We start from the raw sequence: 18596 nt of genomic DNA on the forward strand, positions 1-18596 counted from the left end.
AGCCATAATTCCAAGGTGAATAGCGCTCTACTCATCCAAACTTGCAAAAGATCTAAACAGCCAGAAAATAATTCCTTATTACATTTATAATCACAATAAAAACAAGCAATTTCTTTACTCTTTATTGGATCTCATTTGTGTTCTGTGTTTATTGTGCTCATTTTGTAGTCTTAATTATCATGTTAACTTTACCTATTTCATGGACAGGGCAATATCAAATGTACTTGAATATTTTCCAACTGTTTGTGCTATAAAAACAGTTTGAAAAAAAAACAGTGATGTGTTTTTGTGTTATAATTTTATATAATTTTGTGCAATATTTTTATTATTAATCTGTTGTCTTGGCGGTTAAATAACATTATCATTTTATATTTGAGGAGGTTACAAACAAAGAAATACCAAAAATGTGTACTTTAATCTGTATATATTATTTTATATAATGAAGCATTTATAACGGTAAAAGTGTTTTTCAAATATTGTTTTTTTCAGTTTTGTTTTTCTTATAGACTTGACCATCCATAAGCTTGATCTCTCTTATCATGCAATACAATACGTCTGCATTATAGTGTCAAACTTGCCTTAAACATGGTTAATTTATTGATTTATTTTTTTTATTTTGAGGAAAGTTTAGTTGCTTGAGGTGTATGTACTTGTTATAAGGTTAAGGAGGACAGGTCATCAGGTAATAAGTGGCCAGTTCTTGCTCTTATTTGATTTTGACTGCTACCGTGAGTATTCCATTTTTTTAATACGCCATTTAGTTCCAAAGTTATATGCCTTTTATTTTTTGTTAATTTTTATGATCTTTACCAAAGGGGCGTAGTCCACAGGGTGAGCCTGTGGACATGCCCACCCCCCCCCCCAAAAAAAAAAAATCCTGAGCCACGCCCCGTTTGTGAAGACCATAAAGTTTTGCACTAAATAAAAAGCTGCCATATCTCTGGTACCATGTGGTGGATTTAAAGCAACAGAAAACAGCATTCTCATGGGAGCAGCGGCAACAATATAAAAGCAAAAACTGACCACTTTTGATTTGGTGACAGGTCGTCTTTAAACTGTATTTGGCTCAAATTCTTTTTTAATGGGACCACAAAACTTCCATATGACAAATAGTAACACACATATTTATGAATGAATCATAACATTAACAATTTGTTCAGATTCATAATTGCCTTGACTAGTGCATAATTAAGATGTGGGTGTCAGCATCTGTTTAAGGTATAAGTGAGAAATTTGGAAAAGCATGGGTGTTAAAATGATCCAAATAAACTCTATCTGAACATATGGAATTGATATTGTTTCTTATTGGAGTTTAGAAACAAACAGGCTTCCCATTTACTGCTCATTTACATCTTTTCTTTTACTTTGTATGTAGATTGCGTACATTGAAAACTGAAAAAAGAAATCTGAGCAGAACAATAAATACATGTAAAGTATAGTATTTTTTTACGTACATTCTACTGATGTACCTCCCTGAAAGTTTCCCTTTGTGTGATTTCAGCTGCAGTGGAAGCCTGCGTTCTTCATGGTCTGAGACGCAGGGCTGCTGGATTTTTGCGCAGTAACAAAATTGCCGCATTGTTTATGAAAGTGGGAAAGAGCTTTCCTCTCGCAGATGAGCTTTGCAGGAAAGTACAGGATCTTGAACAGCTTTTAGAGAGCAAGTAAGAAATTTTACTTTTCCAGAACATTTTTTAGTATATTTATTTTCACCCAATGTATATACAGTAGATGAAGCAATGGCGCAATATATTACAGGCTTTCAGCTCCTATTATTATAATAATTCTAGTTCCAGTTTCTTTAATGCCATATTAACAGCAAGCTGAGAAAATAGGATGTTGTCACTGTTGAACAGTTTATGGTTAAAATTATACCAAATGTGTGTATAAAACTTGGTGTCTTAGGACCCAACAAATTTATTCCAGAGCTTATTGCTTTATTTTGATTTTGTTTCTTTTATTTGCTGTAGATCTTCGAATGCTGTGTTCTGTATATCCTTCAACTCCACCACTGATTGGCAGCTTTCTGCCTATGCATAGTGTACATTGACAGCTTTCTATGTACAGTATGCATAGGCAGAAAGCTGCCAATCAGTGGTGTGGTTATACACAGTGGTGTGGGTGGGGTTATACAGAGCAATGCATTCAGAGATCTTCAGCAGATAAAACTGGTATTTTATCAAAACTGAAGCAAGCAGCCCAGTTAGGATATGTGCACTTGTCTTTTACACTTGAGCAAATCCACCGAGTATACCTAGAGTAAGATGCTTCAAGAAACGCTGGTATTTTTTTCCTGAAGCATCTTTTGTTGTCGGTTCCACATCACTTTTTCTTCATTTTTGGCCATCTTTTTTGAGCCATCCCATTGGCTTGGATTGTAAAGTATAGAGCCTCTTCAGAAAAAGTCTGAAGAATGATCAGCTCACTTCTTTTGACCACTTGGCATCTTGGAAACGTGGAGTGTTTAAAAGATGCTCAAGAGACCGAACATATGTACAGCAATTCGTTTTTACATGAAAATGCATATGTTCATTGGTTTAAGCATTGTCTGGGAAATTAAGTGATTTTCAGAGCAGACCCGCCTGAAATGATGTTGTGTGCACATACCCTAAGTGATACATTGCTGGAATCAGAGTCTCTGCTCCTATATCGGGCTCTTCTCAAATGGGGTAGCAAAAACATGGTGGCAGATTCTGTCTAAACCTTAAAACAATGTCATGATGGGCTCTATTCTCTATGCTTCAAACTGTTCCTCATTTGTCTAGCTCTTTTACTCTCACTGATCTGCCTGACATTTATTTCTAGAAAGAATCAAATGCAAGGTGCCCAAGAAACTGTTCGCAAGAACCAGAGACTTCCTAATCTATCACCGCAGGCCATCAAGCATCTATGGATTCGTACAGCACTTATTGAAAAAGTGTTAGATAAAATTGTTCTGCACTTAGTGGAAAATTCCAGGTAAATGCATGATTTTTGTTTGACCTAGCTAAGTACTGGTATTCTGTAGTCAGTTGGTTTCTTCGTCATTACTGGCTACAGATTTTAATGTTATACATATACAGGGTGGTCCAAAAGTAGGTGGACAGAAAGTGTAATAAGGTTATGAAGGGGGAGATTTATCAAACGTGGTGTAAAGTGAAACTGGCTCAGTTGCCCTTAGCAACCAATCAGATTCCACTTTTCATTCCTCACAGACGCTTTGGAAAATGAAAGGTGGAATCTGATTGGTTGCTAAGGGCAACTGAGCCAGTTTCACAGATCTAGTTTTCACAGATAGATCTCCCCCAAATCTGATTTCTTTTCAGATAAGAAAGATAACACATAATGGCAAATAACTGAAATACAAATCAAAGAAAATGGATTGTAACAGAGTATTGGAAATCTCAAAATGCTGAAACCGTTAGAGCAAATTGGGTTGAAACATTTGGTACTCAAGCCCCAAAGAGACAAACCATTTACCACATTCGTGACAAATTCAATGCCACTGGCTCAATCCTTAATGCTCCAAAAACTGGTCGACCCAAAACAGTCTGTACAGAAGATAATAAACAACTTGTTGCTGAAACATTTGTTCAGAGTCCAAAAAAGTCCGCCAGAAGAGCCTCTTTGGAATTGGGAATTTCACGAGCTTCTATCATGCGAATCCTGAAATCTATTGGGTGGAAAGCTTATCGTCCACGTCTAATTCATGGTTTATTGGAGGATGATCCAGACAGGCGGCTGCAATTTAGTGAGATTATGCTTAACGAAACTGAAGAAAATCCAGTAATTTTAGTGTGGAGTGATGAAACTTCTTTCAAATTATTCTGCCATATTAACAGACATAATTGTATTTACTGGTATAATGAGAACATGCATTTAACATTATTATTTTCTGGCCACCTACTATTGGACCACCCTGTATGTGTGTGTATATATACAGTACAGACCAAATGTTTGGACACACCCTCTCATTTAAAGATTTTTCTGCATTTTCATGACTATGAAAATTGTACATTCACACTGAAGGCATCAAAACTATGAATTAACACATGGTCCAAAGTAGGTGGACGGAAAGTGTAATAAGGTTATGAAGGGGGAGATTTATCAAACATGGTGTAAAGTGAAACTGGCTCAGTTGCCCTTACAACCAATCAGATTTCATTCCTCACAGACTCTTTGGGAAACCAGTGTCAGTGATTTGAAAAATTCCATAAGAGATGCATTTCAAAAAATTAATACCCAAAGAGACTTGTGCAAAAAAGTTTGTCAAAGCGTAACAGGCGACTTCAAAGCTGTGCAAATTGTAATGGAAAACGGTTTGAGCACCTGCATTGATAAAATTTAAGGGCTTTTGTATTATTGTTCAGAATAAAATTTAATTGTCAATGTTATGCTTGTGTTAGTAAATATAATTTTATATATAAATCAAAATAAATGTTATTATTTTCTGGCCACCTACATTTGGACCACCCTGTGTGTATGTATGTATATATATATGTATATACTATCTTTTACATAATTTCGGCTGATTGATTTGTTATGACTTTGATCAGTCTTAGCACTCTATGCAGGTTTTAATTGTATCTTAACCCTTTTACCCCCGAGGGTGGTTTGCACTTTAATGACCGGGCCAATTTTTACAATTCTGACCACTGTCACTTTATGATGTAATAACTGTAGAACGCTTCAACGGATCCCACTGATTCTGAGATTTTTTAGTGACATATTGTACTTCATGATAGTGGTAAAATTTCTTCGATATGTCTTGCGTTTATTTGTGAAAAAATCGGAAATTTGGCGAAAATTTCACAATTTTCAAAATTTGAATTTTCATGACCTTAAATCAGAGAGATGTCACACAAAATAGTTAATAAATAACATTTCAAACATGTTTACTTTACATCAGTATAATTTTGGAACCAACATTTTTTTTTTGTTAGGAAGTTATAAGGGTTAAAAGTTGACCATCAACTTCTCATTTTTCCAGCAAAATTTACAAGACCATTTTTTTGAGACCACATCACATTTGAAGTGACTTTGAGGGGCCTTTACGACAGAAAATACCCAAAAGTGACACCATTCTAAAAACTGCACCCCTCAAGGTGCTCAAAAGCACATTCAAGAAGTTTATTAACCCTTCAGGTTCTTCACAGGAATGTTTGGAATGTGGAAGAAAACAATGAACATTTTAACTTTTTTCAAAAAAATTTTACTTTAGACTGCAATTTTTTTATTTTTGCAAGGGTATCAGGAATAAATTGACACCAAAATTTGTTGTGCAATTCCTCCTGAATAAGCCGATACCCCATATATGGGGGAAAACCACTGTTTGGGCGCACGGCAGGGTTCGGAAGCGAAGGAGCGCCATTTGACTTTTTGAATGTAAAATTTGCTTGAATAATTAGCGGAAGCCATGTTGCGTTTGGGGAGCCCCTGATGTTCCTAAACAGTGGAAACCCCCAACAAGTGACCGCATTTTGGAAACTACACCCCTCAATGATTTTATCAAGGGGTATAGTGAACATTTTGAACCCAGAGATACGACGCAGAATTTGATAACATTAGGTCATCATATTGAATAAGTTGTCATTAGTCTTGAGCGCAAGTGCTCGCTACTTGAGTTTGCATCGGATACTCTGGTATGCACCAAGTATCGCAGGTGCTCAAGTGACCTGCTTCAGTCCCCGCCTGCTTGTTTCGCAGTTGTTAGGCACCCATAAAAAAAACATGCGGGGATTGCTTGTACATGGCAGGCAATCCCTGCAAGTTTTTTTTGGCTGTATAACAGCTGTAAAACATACGGAGCAGAGACTCAAGCATGTCACTCGAGCATCCGCGATACTCTGTGCATACCCGTGCACCCGATGCAAACTCAGGTAGCGAGCACTTGCGCTCAACGCTAGTCGCCATATTGTCGTCATTTTTTTTTCTTTACTTTTAAAAAAATCCCAACCCCAACACAACCCTAATATAACCCCAACCCTAGCTCGCCCAACCCTAACCCTAACTCTAGAGTTTATTTTTTACGCCGTTTCTCGTGCTGTATAAGTGATTAGACGACTTTATTCTTCGGATTGGTGCGATTACAGCAATACCAGTTTGATATCGGGTATTTATGATTCACAGCTGTCACACTAAAAATTATTATTATTTTTTTTTTTACAAAGACTAGTTTTTGCATCGCCATATTTTGAGAACTATAATTTTTCCATATTTCGGCCGACAGTCATGTGATGGCTTGTTTTTTGCGGGGCAATTTGACGTTTTTATTGGCACAATTTTCGGGCACGTTACATTTTTTGATCACTTTCTATTCTGATTTTTGGGAGGCAGAATAAACAAAAAACAACAATTCAGGAAACGTTTTTTGTTTTTTTTTCTAAATGCCGATCTGCGTGTGGTAAAAATGATAAGGCAGCTTTATTCTTCTGGTCAGGACCTTTACAGCAGTACCACAGTTATATTTTTTTTTATGTTTTGGCGCTTTTACACAATAAAAAGTATTTTATAGAAAAAATATTTTTTTTTATCGCTTTATTCCGAGAGCTATAACTTTTTTATTTTTTGGCTAATGGCGCTGTATAGCGGCTTGTTTTTTGCAGGACAAGATGATGTTTTCAGCGGTATTATTATTATTTACATTCGTCTTTTTGATCGCATATTATTCCATTTTTTGTTTGGTGGTATGATGATAAAGCATCGTTTTTTGCTTCGTGTTTTTTTTTTTTACTGTGTTCACGGAAGGAGTGAACTAGTGGGACAGTTTTATAGGTCAAGTCGTTCCGGATGCAGCGATACCGAATATGTGTAGTTTTATTGTTTTTTTGTTTTATTTTCATAATATTTATTTTTGAGTACAGTATATTTTTATTTTTTTTTTGGATCTTTTTTTTTTTTTTTAACTATTTTTTTACAATTTTTTTTTTTTTTTTTCACTTTCTGACACTTTTCTTACTTTTACACATTGTCCCACTATGGGACTTTCACTTTTTACAGTCTGATCGCCTATATAGCATAGGGATGCAGTAGCTCTCTATGCCATGCAGCCTGTCGGCGCTGCACAGTGAGAAGTTGGTCGCGCACTGCGCATGATTGAAGTAGCTTCCTCCTGTCTGGTGACCCGGATGTCGTCATGATGACATCCGGGTCACCATGACAACCACCGCGACCCGGCTCAGACAGCGCGGGACACCGGAGAGGAGGTAAGTAAGCCGCGCTTACCTCCCCTTGCCCCCAGAATGCTACGATCGACTTTGATCGCAGCATTTCGGGGGTTAATGTGCAGGGAGCGGTTCGGAACCGCTCCTTGCACATAGTACCGGGTGTAAGCTGTGACAATCAGCTGACGCCCAGCAGCGATCGCACCCCCACAGCCTGTGTGCGGGCACAATCGCCAGGGCATATTATTACTTATCTGGCCCAAAAGGCCCAGGGCACAGATACGTATTAATACGCTTCATGTCAGAAAGGGGTTAAAGAGTAATTGTATTTTAAATTATTTAATGAATCAATAGTGCACATGAAAATAAGCAACTATGTAATATATCTTTTCAGAGAAATCTGCTTCTTTCTCAATTCTGAGGTAAAATCTGTATTCAGTGAAGACAGACTCTCATTACTGAGATAAGAGATGCTACTGATGAGATTCTATGTAAATAGGAGGAGCTCTGTCTCTTCTATTTCAAAGAACCTAGATTTCTTGACAAAAATAAACCTCTTTATCTCAGTAATGAGAGTCTGTCTTCACTGAATAAGATTTTACCTCAGAATTGAGAATTCTGATAATGACTGATCAATTCTGGCAGAGAAAGAAGCAGATTTCTCTGAGATATAACACAAATTTGCTTATTTTCATGTTACTATAGATTTCTGAAATAAAAATTAAAACGACGGTTACGCTTAAGCTTTCATCTTGTGTAGAGGAAGGTAAAATGCGCTGAACCGTTCATATGGTACTATTGTGGTATAGGGAGTATGAAGCATTGTGTAACTAATTTATACATAGGTATGTGCTTGCTGCATTTTATGAATACGATACCGCAGGAGATTTGCGTGAAAATGTGTCAGTTTATTTTGTATTGTAGTAACTTCTGATTTATTTTTTTAATTCACAGCAAATATTATGAGAAGGAAGCACTTTTAATGGATCCTGTGGAGGGACCTATCCTTGCTTCTTTGCTGGGTAAACAGTTTGAGATTTTCAGAAATACTAATAAGAGTGATACCTTTATTGGCTAACCAGAAAAAAATATATATATTCAAGCTTTCAGAGCACACAGGCTCCTTCTTCAGGCAATATTACATGAATATTGAGGAATACATTCCTACAACAAGTATACCATCCACTGGTAATAGATGAACAGATCCACAGAGCTACAAGAATCCCAAGAAGCAGCCTCCTGGATTACAGACAGAGGGAGGACAACAACAGGGCGCCTCTTGTGGTTACATTCAACCCCCACATGAACATCCTAAGGAAAATTGGTGCTGATCTCCAACCCATATTCCACAGAGACCACAAACTGAAAGAAATATTCCCAGAACTACCACTTCTCTCCTACAAACAGCCCCCTAACTTAAGGAATCTCCTTGTCAGAAGTGTCCTCTCATCACCATCAGCGACGGGCAAAACTTATACCCACATATTACCATCAAATACAGTCTGTATACCAAACACAAATCATGACTACAAATTCATGGATGTCTTTTCATGTACATCCTCCAATGTGATGTACATGATACAATGTACAAGGTGCCCGGAAGGAGTTTATATTGGAGAAGCTATGCAAAAACTGCAAACGAGAATGAATTTACACAGACACACAATTAAGAATGAACTGGACATGCCTGTGGGAAAACATTAATCTGACCTGGGACACTGTATGACAGATCTAAAAGTCTTAATACTAAAAGGCCATTTCAAGGACCACAGGGGGAGAAAAATCTGGGAATTCAATTTGATAAGAATCTTCAATTCCTTGACAACAGGACTCAATCTAACACCTGGGTTTATGACTCACTACATGGACACAATTCACACCTCCAGATAATTAAATTAATTAAACATTCCCAAGGCCTCTCCATTTGCAACAAAAAAAACTAATTTGATCTCCTTGACTTATGAGTAGGAGGCATCACCCCTTACACCTCATGAACAAATTTCTTGCTGTAACATCTCTTAAATGTTGTGCCTTGTGCCTTATGAATTCATTAGTAATATTGCCTGAAGGAGGAGCCTGTGTGCTCTAAAAGCTTGCGTATATGGTTAGCCAATAAAGGTATCACTCCTAGGATACTTTTATCATTTTTGGGCATAAAAGTATGTACATCCATTTTATTGGACAAATCCTTGTCATTTCTAACAGCAATAGGTGGCACACATATATAGCTAAAAATCTGCAAAGAAATTTTCTGATGCGTCCAAACAGGTTTACAGATACCTCACTCACAGGAATAGGATGCAAATTATTAGCAAAATCTGCAATGAAATCTGTGTGAAATCTGATAAATGTGAAAATACCCTAACAGATTTTACCTATATATATTACATGAAAGACTGATTACTGACTGAAATTTCATAAAATTAGCTGAATTGTGAATCCTGAACTTTGTGAACTGGGCAACTGGACAATTAAAAGCTTTTCCAAACAAAAAAAAATAGCTAAATCAACTTTCAGACTCTATCCTAGGTTGGGCTGTGTTCATACTGCAATTAGAGTCTCTGTCATCAGATGTGCTGGAAAGACTAGCATCATAGACAAGATGCTATTCTTCCTGTCAAAGATGTCGGGCACCTTCATGAGTGCTATTATGACATTGGGATCATGCTACGCTTGTGATATGTAGTGTGATGGATTCAACGCTGTGTCTTGGGTTTCATTATAAATGGAAAGGTTAAAGGAAAAGGAAAGGTTAAAAAAAAATCAGTCCAATTGAAAAAAGGGATACAATGAAAGGATTGTGTTCCAACAGAAATCACAAAAGAATATAAAGCGCATCAATAGACCAGACCAGAGATGATAAATACTAAACTAATCTAAATTTCAGACTGTAAGGCATGAATGTGTACAAAAATCATATTTTTATTGATTACCTACTGAAATGATAGAAAACAGAAAGAAATGACTACATTTTTAAATCTTCAAATCTACACTAGTTGAGATTAAGGGCTTGCTCACACAAGCATATAATACAGCCGAGTGCTATCTGACATTTTATTGGATAGCACTCGGCCCAATGTTATACTATGGGGCAGTGCAGATCTGCGTTTTGTGTTTTTCTATGCCGATACGGCATGAGAACAAAATCGCAGCATGCTGCGAGTGGCTCCGCAATTCATATTACGCGCATCTATACAAGTCTATGGGTACTTGTGAAGCATCGGACTACACTCAGATATCATCCGAATACAGTGCGACATCCGTGGACTCAGACAGTCGAGAAGATGGAGAAATTAAGTTCTCCATCCTCTCCACACCTGTGCTTCGATTTTCTCATGCAAGAGAATCTGATCACAGTAAGATGACACTCTGCTCAAACTGCAACAGTTTGAGCCAAGTGTCATAAGCATAATCAGCCTGATTGTCTTGCATGAGAAAATCTACGGTCGTCTAACCGGAGCCTAAAAGTAGTGACACATACAGATGGGTTCAGAAATATTACAACAGTGGCAGAATTTTCAAAGTGTAGCTTCTGTACATCAGTGCAACGGATTTGATACAAAGCTACAAGGTTGTGATCAAAGTGTAGAAATAGAGATTGACAGAGAGGCAAGGTGGGTCATTAAGTTAATATATGTTATATTTTGCTTAAGGCCATGTTCACACTGTCAGTATTTTACATCAGTATTTGTGAGTCAAAACCAGGAATGGGTGAAAAAGGCAGAAGTGGTGCACGTGTTTCCATTGGGGTTCGCTCACATCAGCGTATTAAAAATCGCTCCAATGTTCATCCTGAAAAGTTGGACGAGTGTCATACAAGTGTCCTGTGTATGCCACTCTGTATGTCATGTGAGTTCAATGCGAGTATACGATTTTTTTATCACATAGCATCTGTATGACATTCAATAAGCAGTCCGCATGCAATGCGTTTTTAACATCTTTTACATACTATAATACTGTATGTAACTTAAAGCTAGTTTAAGAAACTGATAAAGCAATGCTATGTAAAGATATACTGTAGATAGAAAGATATTAGGGATATAATAGATAGATAATATATACACTGCTCAAAAAAATAAAGGGAACACTCAAATAACACATCCTAGATCTGAATGAATTAAATATTCTCATTGAATACTTTGTTCTGTACAAAGTTGAATGTGCTGACAACAAAAGCACACAAAAATCATCAATGGAAATCAAATTTATTAACCAATGGAGGCCTGAATTTGAAGTCCCCCCCCAAATGAAAGTGAAAAAACATACTACAAGCTGATCCAACTTTGATGTAATGTCCTTAAAACAAGTCAAAATGAGGCTCAGTATTGTGTGTGGCTTCCACGTGCCTGTATGACCTTCCTACAACGCCTGGGCATGCTCCTGATGAGGTTGCGGATGGTCTCCTGTGGGATCTCCTCCAGACCTGGACTAAAGCATCCGCCAACTCCTGGACAGTCTGTGGTGCAACGTGACGTTGGTGGATGGAGCGAGACATGATGTCCCAGATGTGCTCAGGTCTGGGGAATGGGCGGACCAGTCCATAGCTTCAATGCCTTCATCTTGCAGGAACTACTGACACACTCCAGCCACATGAGGTCTGGCATTGTTCTGCATTAGGAGGAACCCAGGGCCAACCGCACCAGCATATGGTCTCACAAGGGGTCTGAGGATCTCATCTTGGTACCTAATGGCAGTCAGGCTACCTCTTGCGACCACATGGAGGGCTGTGCAGCCCTCCAAAGAAATGCCACCCCACACCATTACTGACCCACTGCCAAACCGGTCATGCTGAAGGATGCTGCAGGCAGCAGATCGCTCTCCACGGCGTCTCCAGACTCTGTCACGTCTGTCACATGTGCTCAGTGTGAACCTGCTTTCATCTGTGAAGAGCACAGGGCGCCAGTGGTGACTTTGCCAATCCTGGTGTTCTGTGACAAATTAAAAACATCCTGTATGGTGTTGGGCTGTGAGCACAACCCCCATCTGTGGACGTCGGGCCCTCATACCACCCTTATGGAGTCGGTTTCTAACCGTTTGTGCAGACACATGCACATTTGTGGCCTGCTGGAGGTCATTTTGCAGGGCTCTGGCAGTGCTACTCCTGTTCCTCCTTGCACAAAGGCGGAGGTAGCGGTCCTGCTGCTGGGTTGTTGCCCTCCTACGGCCCCCTACACGTCTCCTGGTGTACTGGCCTGTCTCCTGGTAGCGCCTCCATCCTCTGGACACTATGCTGACAGACACAGCAAGCCTTCTTGCCACAGCTTGCATTGATGTGCCATCCTGGATGAGCTGCACTACCTGAGCCACTTCTGTGGGTTGTAGAGTCCATCTCATGCTACCACGAGTGTGAAAGCACAACCAACATTCAAAAGTGACCAAAACATCAGCCAAAAAGCATTGGTACTGAGATGTGGTCTGTGGTCCCCACCTGCAGAACCACTCCTTTATTGAGTGTGTCTTGATAATTGCCAATAATTTCCATCTATTGTCTATTCCATTTGCACAACAGCATGTGAAATTGATTGTCAATCAGTGTTGCTTCCTAAGTGGACAGTTTGATTTCACAGAAGTTTGATTTACTTGGAGTTGTATTCTGTTGTTTAAGTGTTCCCTTTATTTTTTTGAGCAGTGTAGATAGATATCCTATAGATATATAATTTCACAAGCCCCCTACATATAATAAGCTTGCATCCTTTAATGCCTTTCATGTGGCACTTAAGGGTGTTTAACCTTTTTTAACCTAAAAAATAAATAAATAATTTAAAAAACGACTTGGGGTCCCCCCTTATTTTGATAACCAACAAAGGTAAAGCAGACATCTGTGAGCTGATATTATCAGACTGGGAAGGTCCATGGTTATTGGGCCCTTCCCAGCCTAAAAATACCAAAGGCGCATCACATGAGATGGAACTTTGCCCGGCTCTTCCCTATTGCCCTGGTGCAGTGACAATCGGGGTAATGGTATTTGGGGTTGATGCCAGCTGTGATTTGTCAAAAATCACAACTGGCATCAAGCCCTGGTGTTCGTAATAGAGAGTTGTCTATTAGACACCCCCATTACTAACCCAGTAATAATAAAAAAAAATAATCACACACACCGAAAAATACATTTTGTTTGAAAAAACGCTCCCTGACACTTTCCCTGGTTTACTAATTTATTTTTAAATTAAAAAAAAAAGCCACGGAGGTTCATCTTAGGCCAGGGAATCCGCCGTAGTCCACAAAATTCGACTTAATCCACCAATGGATACCTGAAAAACATAAAAAGAGAGAAAAAAACAATACACTATCCCTCATTCACCAATGTATTTGGAAAAATGTTCCCACACAGGTCCTACGTAGTCCAGCGTTCCCCGAATCCGGCACCAGCAACTCTGAATAGCAGTAACATTACTGCTATTCACAGTCGCTAGGTAGTGACATCACTGCTCATCAGAGTCGCCGAATCATGCTGTGCTCCGCGAGACGCAGTGTCTATATACAGTGGTGACCTCAGTAACTATACCGCTCATCGAAGTTGCTGAATCAACGATGGATAGTGTTTTGGTTATTGTTTTTTTTTTTCTCTCTTTTTATGTTTTTCAGGTATCCATTGGTGGACTACCTCAGATTTGTTGGACTACCTCAGATTCAGTGGACGACAGAGGATTTCCTGCACTACGACGGACCTGCGTGGCTTTTTTATAAATAAATTGGTGAACCAGGAAAAGTGTCGGGGAGTGTTTTTGAAATAAAATGTATTTTGTGTGTGATTTTTTAATTACTGGGTTAGTAATGGGGTGTCTGATAGACACCCCTCCCTTACGAACACCAGGGCTTGATGTCAGTTGTGATTTTTTACAAAATACCATTACCCCGATTGCCAATACACCAGGGCACTTGGGAAGAGCCGGGCAAAGTGCCAGAATTGGCGCATCTCATGTGACATGGCACTGCTGGCTGCTATTTTTAGGCTGTGCAGGGCCGAATAACCAGGGACCTTCCCAGTCTGATAATGTCAGCTTACAGCTATCTGCTTTACCTTTGCTGGTTATCAAAAATAGGGGGACCCCAAGTCAGTTTTTTAAATTATTTGTTTGTTTATTAGGGTAAACAAGGATAAACACCCTTAAGTGCCACATAAAAGGCACTAAAGGGTGCAAGCTTATTATATGTAAGGGGCTTGTGAAATTATATATCTACAGGACAGCTATCTATTCTATCTATTTATTCAATATATTTATATATTCTATCAATCTATCTATTCTAGCTGTGAGTTTACTGTATTTGACTAATGAAATTTCGTGGTTCCTTTGAGATATGTGTGTAAAAATTGAACGACACACGCATGGTCCGTGTGCCGTCCGTTTTTATCTCACACTCATTGACTTGCATTGGCGAGTCTCATCTGATATACGTGGCCACTCGCAGCATTCTGCAATTTTTTTTCCTCATCCCGATTCCAGGAAAAACTCGCTGATCAATACTGCCTCACTGAGTAACATTGGTCAGAGTGCAATGCGATTTTTTTTCTCTCATTGCACTTGTCCGATTTATACACCAATGTGAGCGAGCCCTACTTTTCCTCTGATTGTTCCACTCCTGATTTTGGCTTACAAATACTGATGTAAAATACTGACCAAATACTGAACGTGTGAACGTGGTGTAAAGAGTATCTGTCAGCACGATTTCACCCCCCAAACTTTATGCACATGAAGCCCTTTCAAATACAAGTCCAGCAATACCTTTACATGGCCAGTCTGTTCCTTTCTTATTGAGAAATCACTGGTTAAATTAATATGCAAAGGAGGCTGATGGATTATGGTAGATCTGAAGCCTTTGTCACTGCAGCCCTATTCCCCTCCCAGTATCTCCTGCAGAAGCTTGAGATCTACCATAATCCTTCAGCCTCATTTGCATATCAATTCAAATGGTGATTTCTCAGTAAGAAAGGAACAGACTGGCCATGTAAAGGTATTGCTGGACTTATCTTTGAATGAACCACGTGCTTATATAACTAGTATATGTGGTGAAATCCTGCCGACATCTAAAGGATTTTCCACTATGATATTGATTACCTATTTTAGGATAGGACATCAATATTATGTTCAGATTTTTCCCATAAAATTGCAATACATGCGGAAAATACACATGTAATCCAGTTATGATGGTATCAATAATGTTTTGTCAAAGCCAAATACCAGGCAGTATCAAAAGCAAAGCAGCTTTATATAAAACATGACATATGAAAAAGAGAGAAAAACTGCAACGACAAAAACACGATAAAAACAAATGTAAAGAAACACACTCAAAAACGTAATGAAAAATATACAAGTAGCCTAATTTCGCTAATAGGTGCAGAATTTCTGCAACATCAAAAACTCATCAAATGCTCATCGTAGGAGTATAGCCAAATAAGAAAAATCTTAAAAGATAACCGAAAAGGAAGAACCGAGGTGGCATTATGCAGCAGAGCCTCTGTCTATGCTGTCAGTCAAGAAGTGGGGGTGCTGCTGGAATGGAGAAGCAAATGATGCACTGATTTGCCCAACACTTTGCATATCAATAAAAGCCAAATTATGACACAGATTATAGCTCTGTAATGAGCATCTTTCATATTGTTTTACACTGTCTTATCCCACACTACATTTGCTTTTACAAGGGTAGTGTTATTGAAAAGTTCCCTTTAATAGTTTTTGATATTATTATAATTATTATTATTAAGATTTGTATTTGTTGTACATTTTATTATCCTATTATTTAATTTTTAGTTGGCCCATGTGCCCTGGAGTATACAAAAATGAAAACAGCAGACCATTTCTGGACCGACCCATCTGCAGATGAACTTGTTCAGAGACATCGCATCCATAGTTCTCACTGCCGACAGGATTCTCCAACAAAAAGGCCTGCCTTGTGTGTGAGTAAGATCAGCTCTTCCTCTCTCTGACATAAATCTAAGGCCATGTTGACAGGGGTGTATTTCACAGATCGTATACCGACCACAATTCCCAGACTTACCGCAGATCTTCTGACCCGAACTTCATAGACAAATACACACATATGAATGAGGCTGTAAGTTTGGGTTGGGAGACCCGTGGTCAGTCCGGCATTGTGGTCCCCATATATACAGACTGTGAGATAAGTCCGTCTGAACCCACCCTAAATATGTTTAGTTGTGTCAAAATAGCTACCAGTTAAAGGGATATTCCAATCTAAGACATTTGTGGTATATCCACAGAATATGCCATAAATAACTTACTGATATTTGATGATACAGTAGATCAGGGGTCGACAAAGTTGTTCAGAATCTAGGAGCCAGCCAAAAAATTTAGGAGCCAGAATTTTTTTTGTTGACAAACTGTACATATAGACCCCCTCACACACGGCGTCTCCCCGGGGAGCACGGCCTTTGTATGTACTTACACAGGTAGCGGGAGATGAGAACGGGCCCCCGGCCACAGCGATCCTTCCCCCCCAGGGCCGGCTCCAGGTTTTTCTGGGCCCCGGGCGAAAGAGTCTCAGTGGGCCCTTTTAACACATACACGATTCATGATGCACAGATACGGCGGAGAAATAAATATATATATATTTATTTATTACACATGGCCCAGCCTGCCCCCTCATCCTTCACATACGCAGACATATGCACACGCACACACGGTACGCAGACATATGCACACGCACACACGGTACGCAGACATATGCACGCACACACGGTACGCAGACATATGCGTGCGCACACACGGTACGCAGACATGCGCGCGCACACACGGTACACAGACATATGCGCGCGCACACACGGTACGCAGACATATGCGCGCGCACACACGGTATGCAGACATATGCGCGCGCACACACGGTACGCAGACATATGCACGCACACACGGTACGCAGACATATGCGTGCGCACACACGGTACGCAGACATATGCGTGCGCACACACGGTACGCAGACATATGCGTGCGCACACACGGTACGCAGACATATGCGCGCGCACACACGGTACGCAGACATATGCGCGCGCACACACGGTACGCAGACATATGTACACATACAGACATACACATAGATAAAACAGACAAATATATATACACAGTCATATACACTGACATTCACATACATGCACTCACACAGACCCATTACAAGTATTTTTAATATGGGGATTGGGGAAGCCTCACTCACCTGTCCCCGGTCCAGTGTCCTGTCCAGCAGCTCCTCGGGTATGGGGCAGTGCAGGGCCCCCGGCATGTCACAGACTTCATGGCCCTGGAACATCAGAGGGGCCCACTTGCGGTCGGGTCCGGGCCCCTCCCGCCCATCTGTGCAGGACCTCCGCTCCGACGGTGTTTGATTGCCGGCACTCCCCCAGACATGGCTGCGCGCTGTGCGGCTGTGTCTGCTAGTAATGACGCGGCAGAAGCGACACACAAGCAAAATTAAAGGTGCAGTGCCGTCGACCCTGCCGTGTCATTACTAGCAGACACAGCCGGACAGCGCGCGGCCATGTCTGGGGGAAGTGCCGGCAATCAAGCAGCGCCTGCGTCCCTGAACAGGTGCCGAGGAAGCGGCCAGGGCCCCGACAGTGAGTGGGCGGGTGGGTGTGTGGGCCCGGCCCCGACAGTGAGTGGGCGGTTGGGTGTGTGGGCCCGGCCCCGACAGTGAGTGGCCCCGACAGTGTGTGGGCCCGGCCCCGACAGTGTGTGGGCCCGGCCCCGACAGTGTGTGGGCCCGGCCCCGACAGTGTGTGGGCGGGTGGGTGTGTGGGCCCGGGCCCCGACAGTGAGTGGGCGGCTGGGCCCCTCTGATTTTCCAGGGCCCCGGCACTTGCCCGGGTACGCCGGGTGCTGACGCCGGCCCTGCTTCCCCCGTAACCCAACTCTCCCTGTCCAGTCCCGGAGCATAAGGGGGGCGGAGCAAAGTGGAGAAGGCGGCCTGAGCGATACTGTCCCTGCTTCCTCCGATTGGATGACTCCGTGCAGGAGGTGGGATTGGATTGAGAGTATTTTTTTTTCTTCTCAACTCCTCAAGCACCAGGCAACATTTTCTAGGCGCCAGACAACATTTTCTAGGCGCCACTGGCAACCAGGCGCCTGGGTTTGTCGAGCCCTGCAGTAGATACAGGTGTGTTTCTCTATGTTTCACTATTTTCAGAATTCTCCTAGTAGTGAATAGGCAGAGCCACATATTCACAGCCAACTTTCTATTTACAGCAGCTGTGAGACTGGGCCTCGCTTTCACAATAGCTTCATGTTCGAGGGATGGTACTTATGTTCTATTTGTCGTTAAAGTGGTTCTCCAGGTTTGGCACGGCGCATGCTGTCACGATTCTCCAGTGCCGTCGCCGGAAGTGGGCGGTCATGTGACCAGAAGGCAATTTTCATACCTTTGGTCACATTCTGACTAGACATACACTTCCTTGATCAATTCCATTGCACTTATCGAGGCCGCACACATCTAGTCGGAAAGTGACCGACA

At 40.8% G+C, this 18596-nt stretch overlaps 1 protein-coding gene across 3 annotated transcripts in view; it reads left to right on the top strand.

Moving 5' to 3' along the window:
- SGSM1 (small G protein signaling modulator 1) overlaps positions 1-18596 on the top strand; it is a 291384-nt gene that overhangs the window by 115940 nt on the left and 156848 nt on the right. For all 3 annotated transcript variants that reach the window (XM_073672889.1, XM_073672894.1, XM_073672899.1), the window contains exons 4-7: positions 1502-1664; positions 2806-2958; positions 8097-8164; positions 15893-16038. In XM_073672889.1, the coding sequence (XP_073528990.1) occupies positions 1502-1664; positions 2806-2958; positions 8097-8164; positions 15893-16038 (530 nt within the window). The remainder of the gene's footprint in view (positions 1-1501; positions 1665-2805; positions 2959-8096; positions 8165-15892; positions 16039-18596) is intronic.

This window comes from Phyllobates terribilis, unplaced genomic scaffold (assembly GCF_046119375.1).
Source record: "Phyllobates terribilis strain yellow unplaced genomic scaffold, ASM4611937v1 Scaffold_1__5_contigs__length_1240528914, whole genome shotgun sequence".
In the NCBI taxonomy this organism is placed as follows: domain Eukaryota; kingdom Metazoa; phylum Chordata; class Amphibia; order Anura; family Dendrobatidae; genus Phyllobates; species Phyllobates terribilis.